This window comes from Seriola dumerili, unplaced genomic scaffold, assembly GCF_002260705.1.
Source record: "Seriola dumerili isolate Sdu_G_001 unplaced genomic scaffold, Sdu_1.0 BDQW01000331.1, whole genome shotgun sequence".
Lineage (NCBI taxonomy): Eukaryota > Metazoa > Chordata > Actinopteri > Carangiformes > Carangidae > Seriola > Seriola dumerili.
In genome coordinates, this window is record NW_019174586.1 from 9619402 (window position 1) to 9631150 (window position 11749).

General features: G+C 38.1%; 1 protein-coding gene across 1 annotated transcript in view; it reads right to left on the reverse strand.

Annotated features, from left to right (window-relative positions):
• The window catches only part of LOC111232566 (peroxisome proliferator-activated receptor gamma coactivator 1-beta-like), a 98378-nt gene that overhangs the window by 5344 nt on the left and 81285 nt on the right, over positions 1–11749 (reverse strand). The window contains exons 4-6 of the mRNA XM_022760147.1: positions 6364–6489; positions 2273–3329; positions 1652–1697 (exon numbers count right to left, since the gene is read on the reverse strand). Of these exons, the coding sequence (XP_022615868.1) occupies positions 1652–1697; positions 2273–3329; positions 6364–6489 (1229 nt within the window). The remainder of the gene's footprint in view (positions 1–1651; positions 1698–2272; positions 3330–6363; positions 6490–11749) is intronic.

An 11749-nucleotide genomic window follows, 5' to 3' on the forward strand; every position in this document is an offset into this window, starting at 1 on the left:
GTGAGGGCACTCTGTCTGGTACAGATTAAAATCTGAGTAAGCCAGCCAGGGGTCCTGGTTCATTAGGGATCTTGGAATAAAATTGCTGAATTCAGGCCTGGTTTATCGTGTATAAACTCAGAATATAATAGTCTTACGAGATTATACATGACATCTCTGCAAACCATGCTCACTGATATACATTAAAAAAAGGATCCTAACTAATGACGCAGCAGGAAGACACTTTTGTCATTTTCTTCATATTGTTATTCTCGTGTGGTTTGAGATTCAAAATCCAGTCTAGTTCAGATAGTGCTGTTAAACTTTGGTTTGCTGAGTAGTATTGTGGTTTGTTTCAGTTGAATGTGTCGTAGCATCTCTCAGTGGATTTAACTTAGAGCCAACAACAACTTCCCAAGCCGAACTCCTTTAACCGTTTTATGAATTATGGACTAATTCCAGATTATGAAGCATTCGATTACATAACTGAGACAATAAATTAAAAACCCCTATAGGATCAAATCAATTAGTGCTCAATTTAAGAAAAATGACAGCAAATGTCATTAACTCAGTAATTTGCATGTTTACAGGCAATAGATTAGTAAAGCTGAAACAATCATGCTTCTTAATGGAATCTGTCTCTCACTCGCACTCATAAATAAACAACTCTGTTGAACGCATGTTCCTCAGCAATGTGGAACAGCAGCTCTCAACTGAATGCATTTTACATTTACATGAGACAGAAAGTGGGGAAACTGCCTGGAAAGAGCCAGGCCATGTTCTACTGTTACAGTATGTATTTAAGTACATGTACAAATACTGGGGAGCTGGACAGTACAATAAAATTTCTCTCAGTGTTAACCTGAAATCTGCTATATTTTTATTTGATCACTCAGAAAACAGTCAGCCAATCAGCAGAGCGGCTCAGAGCCTCCTCTCTTCTGATTGGCTCACCGACCTGTTGTTGCTAGAGCTCCTGGGAGAAGCCTGAGAGAGGAGATGTAAAACTGAATTGAGATGATTTTTGGTTCTTAAAACCACAAATATATCTTCTTATGGATCAACACCTTATGGGTCAAATATGGGACCTTTAAAACAAGCAGATACTCTTTGGTCTTTACACCTGTTGCCTGACAGTGGTAGTACCAGTATTCAGCAATATTCATTTTAAAAGGTATTTTAAATGAGGGTCTGGATCTAAACTTTCATTGTAGTAAATTATATGTTTGGCATTGTAGGATTTCCCAGGAGGAGGTACTTTGCATTTTATTTCAATGGATTGATCAGTAGTTTAGCTATAGTTGATATCTGTTCAAAGATAAGATTATCAGACCCAGTGTGAAGCTTTTAATGAGTCATTTTGGATTATTTTCTCTCCTAAATTTAAGCTTGGTAAACTGCCTCTCAGTGTTCGAAAAGAATTGTTTGGAAAAACACACACCGTTTGTCTTTTATGGCAGAGTATAAGTAGCTGTTATGAACTAGTAGATATTTTTGTCACAGTCATTTCTTTGGTTGCACTATGTAACATAAAAACCTGAAAGACACCGCAGTGCTTAACATGAAATACTGTGCTAATGTAAGCTAGATGCATGAAAAACGGAGTACTTTAACCAAGCTCCACTGCATGATGAAACACAGCAGGTACAGTACTTTACATAGAGATACTCACCCTGTGGACTTGGGGTTCAGAGGCAGGCAGAGGCAGGCTCGCTTTTCTGCAATCAGAATAAGAAAAGGTTACAACATGCGTGTTTGGAAGATGTGTGTGTCTGCAATTCACCCCTGCATCTTGGGCTACACTCGCACCGCAACTGAAAAAGCCTCAACTGTGGTATCTTCTCACCTCTTATGTGACTCAGATCAGATCTTAATAATCAGTGTGATCGGCAGTCACATTTTGGTCCGTCTTACACGGATTATGTTTGAAATGAAACGCTGAGACCACAGCATGTGTGACTTGTAGTACAACACTCACATCTCCAAGGAAAATAAATAAATCCTATGTCAGATTTTTGTTATACTTGTCATAATTTTCTCACTACAGCAGCTTGGCTGGGTCAGTGTTAACATAAAGGATGAGAAGACACAAATAGAAAGACGGTCAAACAATGGACCAACACTTAGCTTTGGGAGAGATGCCTCGATTCATGAAAAAACTGATTTGTTATCAGTCTAATTTTCTGACATTGTGGGCAGATTAAGATGTAAGATTGAGACTATAAATACAGCCCCCCAAAAAAATCTGATATAAGCAGCTATAAAAAGCCTTTTTCTTTCCTGTCCATCTCACCGTTGTGGCAACAGGGTTTGGTCGGCTCCGTGGTACCGATGCTGCCATCACTGGACGTTAGCGGCTCTGGCTGAGCCTCCGTTGTGGTTCCCCCTCCTGCTTGGGTTGGTAGGAGTTTGACTCCTGCTCGCCCCTCCTCCCTCTCTTGCCTGTCCTTCCCCTCTTCCTCCCTCGCCCGTCCGGGCCGAAGCCTCTTGGCGAAGCGGCTGGGAAAAGAGGCCAGACGCCGGGAACGCCGAACTGAGAAGGAGCCGCCGTCCTCTGTGGTCTCCTCTGGTCTCTGAGGCGCCTCAGAGGAGTAGCTTCTCCTCTCAGGGGAGGAGGAATCTTTACGAAGCTCTGGTTTAAGGGTGGTGGAGCTGGGGGACTGGGTTTGGGCTGATTTAGCCAGGGCAGAGGGGGCAGATACTCCTCTGTTGGGGCTGTGGGAGTATGGCGGGCTGTGCAGTCTGTAAGGCTTGCTCACATCAAAAGAGCTGCTCTGCTGCAGGAGCTCACGGAGAAGGGAGTTTGCCTTCATCTCCCTCTGCCTTGCAAAGGGGAGCCTCCTGGGAGCGCCACTGCCTGTCCCAGTCAAGCCCCCACTAGTCCCAGGAGTGGCCACCAAGACAACTCTACTGTTAGAGTTTGTGGCGGCCGGGCGGGAGGCCTCAGGTCGGGCCCGAGACCTCGGGATGTCCCGGTCCTTGCGCTCCCAGCCCTGCTGCTTACGTGTGGGGAGGCAGTAGGTGTGCATGTACGTGATCAGCTCCACCACAGAGTGCAGTTCTTTCTCTGAGCTGAACTGAGGCTTGGCTGGCTCAGCGGGAACAGCAGCCAAAACTGCCCCGCCCTCCACCTCGCTGCTGGAAGACTCCTCCTCTTCTTCCTCCCCTTCCTCCTCTTCATCCTCCTCCGACTCACTGTCCTCGTCCTCCTCTTCCTCTTCGTCCTCCTCTGTGTCGGGGGCCGGGAAGTCCTCAGTGTCCTGGGCGGTGGTGAGGTGGCGGTGGAGCTCGGTGCAGAGGCGCCCCGCTGGACGCACTGCCCGGGGCTTCCGCTCCTGAGGGAGGTCGCTCTGAGGGTGGAGACACACAAACATGAATACCAGTGGCAGAGTTACAACACCCTCTTTATATAACCTATGATCTGCAAATTGTTTTGATTGCAGTCACACATCAACAGATGTTTTAATATTGAATGAAGAAAAATGTTCTACATCGTCAGTTTTCCTCCTTCCTGCTTCATGCTGGTGTTATGACAATAAAAAACCACTGAACTGAGCCAGATGAATAAATAAATAGATAATGAAAAGGTTTGAAATTGCGTGAGGAGGTCAGAATGAGAGAATCTAGACCTGTAACCCTGATCTTGTTAAGCTTGTCTGGGTAGTGGAGATTAGACTGCAAGAATTTAATGCTGCAATAGCAAGTCAATGATAGAGTCTGGGACTGAAATTACCACCAACAACCAGCCAATTTCAATTTGTCTGGTAAGTTTTATCAGTACCCAAACATCTAACTACATTTGTGATAATTTGCTGGTTTTCCATCCTGTGGTAGATTCACAAAAATATGTGTTTGTAAGGCTTGTTGTTATTTTGTTGTTACGAGTTTTCACCAGTCGTGCATGAATTTTTAAAAAGATGTTAATTCCTTATGCATCCCCGATTTATTTTTTTTCCCAATTGCAAAAGGGTTGGTTAATTAACTTTATAATCCCTGAAGGGAAATTTGATTTGCAGAGGACACCTTTCACAGCAGTTTATAATACAATAGGTTATTTTATAATGCTCCGAAAATGCTTCCACCAAAACTATTAAAAAGTAATTATAGATTGTTTATTAAGAATTTTTCACAATTTTTGAAATTATATAACATTTATTTTGAAAAATAAATTGTAAGTGTTGGAAAAAAGTTATGCTTAAGTCCCTAAGTCCCTGATTTTTTAAAATTATTATTTTTAGAACTCATATAAGAATTCATTTAATGGACCCGAAACCGTATATCAGTGATAAACTGTGCACTTAAACATTATTATTGATGTTGCGCATTCAAGAATGCAACACATCTATCTAGGCTTCTGTCAATGGACATGAATACGAAATGGCAACCATAGAAACTGACACTGAGGGGCTGAAACTAAAACCAGACATTTACTATTGATGTTTTAGATTAAACATTTTTCTTCTTTGTAGGTGCGCTGGAAATATCTCAACACACTGTCTGCAGTTTGTTTTTGGGAACAAGAAAAATGAGCCACAAAGCAACAAAACCCAGACACATGAAGGTACGGGTGTATCCTCAGTTTCTTGCCCTGGATACAGGACTGAGCACACAGCAGTAAATTCTGCTTCCGACTAGTGAGGGATGATTCAGTGTGCAGCTGCAATGAAATGGCTGATTCTATATTACTCATACAGAGAGAAGAGAGAGAGAGAGACTGTGATTCACTATTGCCCTCTTGCCCTGTCAGTCAATACGGCCGCCATCTGCCACAGCAAAGCCACACTACTCTAAAACTAAATCACACACACACACACACACACACACACACACACACACAGCCAGCGACAGCGAGGTTAGGAGGGTGTGTGATGGATACAGGCTTGGCTTATCCCTGCGCTGCATCCTGTGGGTATTTTGAATCCTCCTTTCTTGAGCCAGAGCGGAGGGGCTGTGTGGAGGCTCACCATGCTTTCTGCTTGTACAAGATAAATGACTGGTATTGTAATCAATGGCCACTTGAAGCACAATGCTAGCAGCTATCCAATTACTGCTAAGTCATACAGCAGTGGCCATTGTAAATGTCCCCTCTTCCCCAACACTGCATCTATCATGGGCAGCAGCTGAAGGCCTCTGCATGCTTGAAGGCCCAAAGAGTTTTTATTGTAAAATGAGATATCTGTCATTTGGAAAATAAAAACTGTTGTTGTTACCAGCAGGACTACAGCCAGCTGTACTTTGGCAACTTAGCTATTTCTTTTTGTTCCCATGGACATTGTATAGTGAGAATCTGAGACCTGTCAAGCTTGAGGTTTTGTCTTTCTTAAATGCCAACACTGACTTTACTACCAAACTATTTTGGTACCAAAGCCATGGTTTAACAATATTTTTGAAGGATTTTCACAGTAAAATACTGGTTGAAAAACGTCTTTTAAATTTCAATTAACCTTGATTTGATGCTTACACTTCCCCCTGAAAGCCAGTCTAACAAAACTGCTTTAGGTGGGATTGATGCCCTTTCACCACATCTTACAAGACTGATAAACAAAAGGTGAATTGCACTGGGCAGGTATCTGTAACATAGAACAAAATCTTTCTAAACTACCCATATGGTTCTTATAATTTAGGGTTTTCTGATCTGCGACTTCTATGGTTAAAGTTCAGTTAAAAGTCCCCATATTGTATAAAGTGAAGAAACTAAAACAACTTTATAAAGGTTCGAGAAGGATTGTTGTTTCGGGTTAAAACTGCTGGAAGACAAGCTGCAAGCTCTGGTGTCAAAGTCAGACACTACAGTTTACCAAACCATCTATTTTAATCTACCTCCAGATTTGTTTTTGAGTGAGAGCAGCTGTTACTTGTATGCACACAAAAGATGACTTTAAGCAGAGATACTGTTTACAGATACTGTTTTTTTCTGGTGAAGACAGTTTCAACTGGCTGGAGAACTTACTAATACTATATAATCAAATACCAATATCTGTTCTGTGCAGTGGCTTGACTCCAGCCTGCAAAAAAAATGTGCAGACACCTGTTTGAAGAACAGTTTCTGCAGTGGCAGGGACGCTGACTTCAGGCACAGCATGCAGCAGTGAATTACTTCTGCCTTAACTCGCCACCTCTGAGGGAAAGTGATTTGAAAACAATCCAATTTTGTTATCTCTCCAGCCTTCAGAGGACAGGGAGTGAGATGTTAACCAGTGAAAACATTGATGTGAGTCTGCAGTTACAACTGTGCCGACTGTTTCAGTTCTACGACTGGAGTTTTACTGCAGGATAAATAAGAAGAGATAGTTTGAAAATGTTTGAAAATCGTATTAAACTTTAACTTTAAAGGAGCCAAATTCACCTTTAATCACCAAGTATTCAGTGTAATTTGTGCCTCACCTTGACAAGAGGTCTGACTGGCCGTAGTTGCAGGCTCCTGTTGCTGTAACGATGGCCATGGACTCCATCTTTGTGTGCGTCGATGCCCGTGGGCACGTTGGGAGGAGTCAGCAGCAGCTTCTTCAACTAAGGAAAAGAAGAAAAAGAGAGTAGTAAAGATAAGTTACAATGCTGCAGTTTACAAGTTAAAATCCATCAATTAACAATAATACTTAATTTTCTCCTGTGTTAAAAAAAAAAAAGTAAGCAATTTTTTTTTAACCCTTTCAGTTTGGTTAAGGGTTGAGATTAGTCAAATAAATACAAATAAATACAAACAAATACAAACATGGTAATAAAGGTGTGCATGTAAGAGGAAGGGAAAAAGAAAAGCTGACAGATACATCTGTAGTAAAGTATTACACTTTTCTTTTTTTTTTTAACACATTTTTATCCAGAATATCAAAAAAAAGTCTTAAAAATTAAATTTTTATAGTGAGATGAAAGTGTAACATTTCATTCCAGTTTTTAATCTATATTCAGACAGCTGTTAACGCCCTGCAGATGGATGTTTGTACAAGGGAATAATGTGCAGAAGAGGCTGTGAGGTTATGACACTGTACTTTTATCACATCACTAAAGCTGACAGTTACATGGCACATTCATGTTTCCCATTAAGGAGCTGGATTCCACCATTTCTCTATAATAACATATCATGTGACTTCTGCTCCTCCTTCCCGCCTTCATCCTTCCATCTTCTATCAATCCTCGCATTTCATTTTTTGTTTCATTCCTCATTTATCTGTTTAAACCTATCCTCTCTTCCTTTCCTCTAGTCCCTGTATCATCTCATTGCCATTCCCTTCCAATCTCTCTATCTCCATCCCTCTTTCTCTCCATCTTTATGACCTTTCACACCTATCTTCATCTAAACCTCCACACCCTCACGTCCTCCTCCCTCTGTCTTTCCATCCCTCTAAATGTTTTCCTTTTCCTTTCACCCATCTCTCCTTCTTTCCATCCTCTCATTGCTTCTGATCAAAGAGGAAGCCACAGTTAAGCTACAGAGACGAAACAGAGCCGAAACCCTCCTGAATCCCTCCCTGGGTATTACCTTTCAAATGGATATTAACACAACCCGCTCCTCATTCACCACTATCCTATCATTGTTTTTTTTTCATCTGTCTATTCATCCTTTCATTCCAGTACCTAGCTTCATGACAAGGCTATCAGCTGATATAAATCAGCTTAGGGAGAAAATCCCCCACTACGCTGTGCAGTGTTTGCACTGGGAGACGACGGTGTGGAAAATACAGATGTGATAGGAATGAGGATTGGAGCTGGAGGCTATACCAGAGCTTCCTGAATCATTTACAGCAAGGTGCCATGCATATACACGGGGCTTAATTTAATGCAGCCACATTGGACGTCCTCATCTCTTGAGACACAGCGGTAGTGATCACCTGACTCTGTTTGTAAACAAATCCATCCCAGCTGGGGATGAATAAAGTTATTGAACTGATATGAATGTGATTAGGCCATCTCAGTGGAAATGAGGGACAAGGTTCATTTCAGATCAATTTGCCAACTTTGTGTTTAGATTATGTGCTGAATTTCTAAGTTTGAGAGGTTATTTTGAGCATCTGTGGTCCTGGAAGCAAAACTCTAAGGTGATTCAACTGTTGGAGCTCGTCCAAAGCTTGGACTGGAATGAAACTCTCCTGGATGAATCATCAGTATCAAGCACTGCATCAGAAAATATCTGGTTGTTTCATCAAAACCCAAAGTCAGAGCTGGCCCAAGCCTTTATTGGGCCCTAAGCAGGATTTGGTTTGGTCTCAACGTTAACAGGGACGCAACAACCCAGCCACCCCTCCAAAGCAAAGACATTGACTTAATAATGCCGTCAACCAAATGGTTTTTTAACATATAAGATGTGAATTTACATTCAGAAATACCAATACCGAAATGTAATATATGTACGTGTGTTGAATTTCTATATATGACATTTATGTACATCATATATTTATTTGCAGTATAGCCTGTATGTGTAAAGATACATGTGAAACCTGTTAGAAACTGAAACAATATCATATATTGACATATATGTCTAGCTAACAGAAAATTGTATTTTAGTATGTCTGTTTATATTGTAGGACATATGTTACATAAATATTTTTCCATCCCAAAGCCTGTCAGTATATGTTCCTTGTATATGTAAGTGTCAAAGATATGTATGGAGAAATTTAAAAAGAACTTATTAAGAAGATCATTTAAAAACGAGTAGACTTTTAATAAGCATGTTGTTTTTTACTAGTGTAGTAAGGCATAAAAATTTTGTACAAACGTCATAGTATAGTGGGGCATAACAAGGTCAAAAAAGTCAGTATAGTAAGGCATAAAATGCCATAGTATAGTGAGGCATAAAAACGTCAAAAAACTTCATAGTAAAGTAAGGCGTGCAAATTTGAAAAAAACCTCATAGTATAGTAAGGCATAAAAATGTCAAAAAAGGTCATAGTATAGTAAGGCATAAAAGGTAAAAAAAAAACGTCATAGTAAAGTAAGGCATACAAATGCGAAAAAACGTCATAGTATAGTAAAGCGTAAAAATGTCAAAAAAGGTCATAGTATAGTAAGGCATAAAAGGTCAAAAAAACGTCATAGTATAGTAAGGCATAAAACGTCATAGTATATTAGGGAATACAAATGCGAAAAAACGTCATAGTATAGTAAAGCGTAAAAAATGTCAAAAAAGGTCATAGTATAGTAAGGCATACAAATGCCTGAAAACGTCATAGTATAGTAAGGCATAAAACGTCATAGTATAGTAAGGCATAAAAGGTCAAAAAAACGTCATAGTATAGTAAGGCATAAAAGGTCAAAAAAACGTCATAGTATAGTAAGGCATAAAACGTGATAGTATATTAAGGCATACAAATGCAAAAAAAGTCATAGTATAGTAAAGCGTAAAAATTTCAAAAAAGGTCATAGTATAGTAAGGCATAAAAGGTCAAAAAAAGGTCATAGTATAGTAATGCATTAAACATCAAAAAACCTCATAATATATTAAGGCATACAAATGCCAGAAAACATCATAGTATAGTAAGGTATAAAAGGTCAAAAAACGTCATAGTATAGTAAGGCGTAAAAATGTCAAAAAATGTCATAGTATAGTAAGGCATAAAAGGTCAAAAAAACGTCATAGTATAGTAAGGCATAAAAGGTCAAAAAACGTCATAGTATAGTAAAGCATAAAAATGTCAAAAAAGGTCATAGTATAGTAAGGCATAAAAGGTCAAAAAACGTCATAGTATAGTAAAGCGTAAAAATGTCAAAATACATCATAGTATAGTAAGGCATAACACGTTGTAGTATAGTAAGGCATAAAAGGTCAAAAAATGTCATAATATATTAAGGCATACAAACGCCAAAAGACGTCATAGTATAGTAAGGTATAAAATGTCAAAAAAGGTCATAGTATAGTAAAGCGTAAAAATGTCAAAAAATGTCATAGTATAAGTAAGGCATAAAAGGTCAAAAAACGTCATAGTATAGTAAGGCATAAAAGGTCATAGTATAGTACGGCATAAAATGTCAAGAATCATAGTATAGTAAGGCATAAAAGGTCAAAAAACGTCATGGTATAGTAAGGCATAAAAGGTCCAAAAAACGTCATAGTATAGTAAGGCATAAAAGGTCAAAAAACATAATAGTATAGTATGGCGTAGAAATGTCAAAAAACGTCATATTTTAGTAAGGCATAAAACGTCATATTATATTAAGGTATACAAATGCGAAAAAACGTCATAGTATAGTAAAGCGTAAAAATATCAAAAAAGGTCATAGTATAGTAAAGCGTAAAAATGTAAAAAAAGGTCATAGTATAGTAAGGCATAAAACGTCATAATCTAGTTAGGCATAAAAGGTCAAAAAAAGTCACAGTATAGTAAAGCGTAAAAATGTCACAGTATAGTAAGGCATAAAAGGTCAAAAAAAGTCATAGTATATTAAAGCGTAAAAATGTCAAAAAAACGTCATAGTATAGTAAGGCATAAAAGGTCAAAAAACGTCATAGTATAGTAAGGCATAAAAGGTCAAAAAAACGTCATAGTATAGTAAGGCATAAAACGTCATACTATATTAAGGCATACAAATGCCAAAAAACGTCATAGTATAGTAAGGCATAAAGCGTCATAGTATAGTAAGGCATTAAAGGTCAAAAAAACGTCATAGTATAGTAAGGCATAAAAGGTCAAAAAAACGTCATAGTATAGTAAGGCATAAAACCGGATAGTATATTAAGGCATACAAATGCAAAAAAAGTCATAGTATAGTAAAGCGTAAAAATTTCAAAAAAGGTCATAGTATAGTAAGGCATAAAAGGTCAAAAAAAAGTCATAGTATAGTAATGCATTAAACGTCAAAAAACCTCATAATATATTAAGGCATACAAATGCCAGAAAACGTCATAGTATAGTAAGGCATAAAACGTCATGGTATAGTAAGGTATAAAAGGTCAAAAAACGTCATAGTATAGTATGGCGTAGAAATGTCAAAAAACGTCATATTATAGTAAGGCATAAAACGTCATATTATATTAAGGTATACAAATGTGAAAAAACGTCATAGTATAGTAAAGTGTAAAAATATCAAAAAAGGTCATAGTATAGTAAGGCATAAAAGGTCAAAAAACGTCATAGTATAGTAAGGCATAAAAGGTCAAAAAAACGTCATAGTATAGTAAGGCATAAAAGGTCAAAAAACGTCATAGTATAGTAAAGCGTAAAAATGTCAAAAAAGGTCATAGTATAGTAAGGCATAAAACGTCATAATATAGTAAGGCATAAAAGGTCAAAAAAAGTCACAGTATAGTAAAGCGTAAAAATGTCAAAAAATGTCACAGTATAGTAAGGCATAAAAGGTCAAAAAACGTCATAGTAGAGTAAGGCATAAAACGTCATATTATATTAAGGTATACAAATGCGAAAAAACGTCATAGTATAGTAAGGCATAAAAGGTCAAAAAAACGTCATAGTATAGTAAGGCATAAAACCGGATAGTATATTAAGGCATACAAATGCAAAAAAAGTCATAGTATAGTAAAGCGTAAAAATTTCAAAAAAGGTCATAGTATAGTAAGGCATAAAAGGTCAAAAAAAGGTCATAGTATAGTAATGCATTAAACGTCAAAAAACCTCATAATATATTAAGGCATACAAATGCCAGAAAACATCATAGTATAGTAAGGCATAAAACGTCATGGTATAGTAAGGTATAAAAGGTCAAAAAACGTCATAGTATAGTATGGCGTAGAAATGTCAAAAAACGTCATATTATAGTAAGGCATAAAACGTCATATTATATTAAGGTATACAAATGTGAAAAAACGTCATAGTATAGTAAA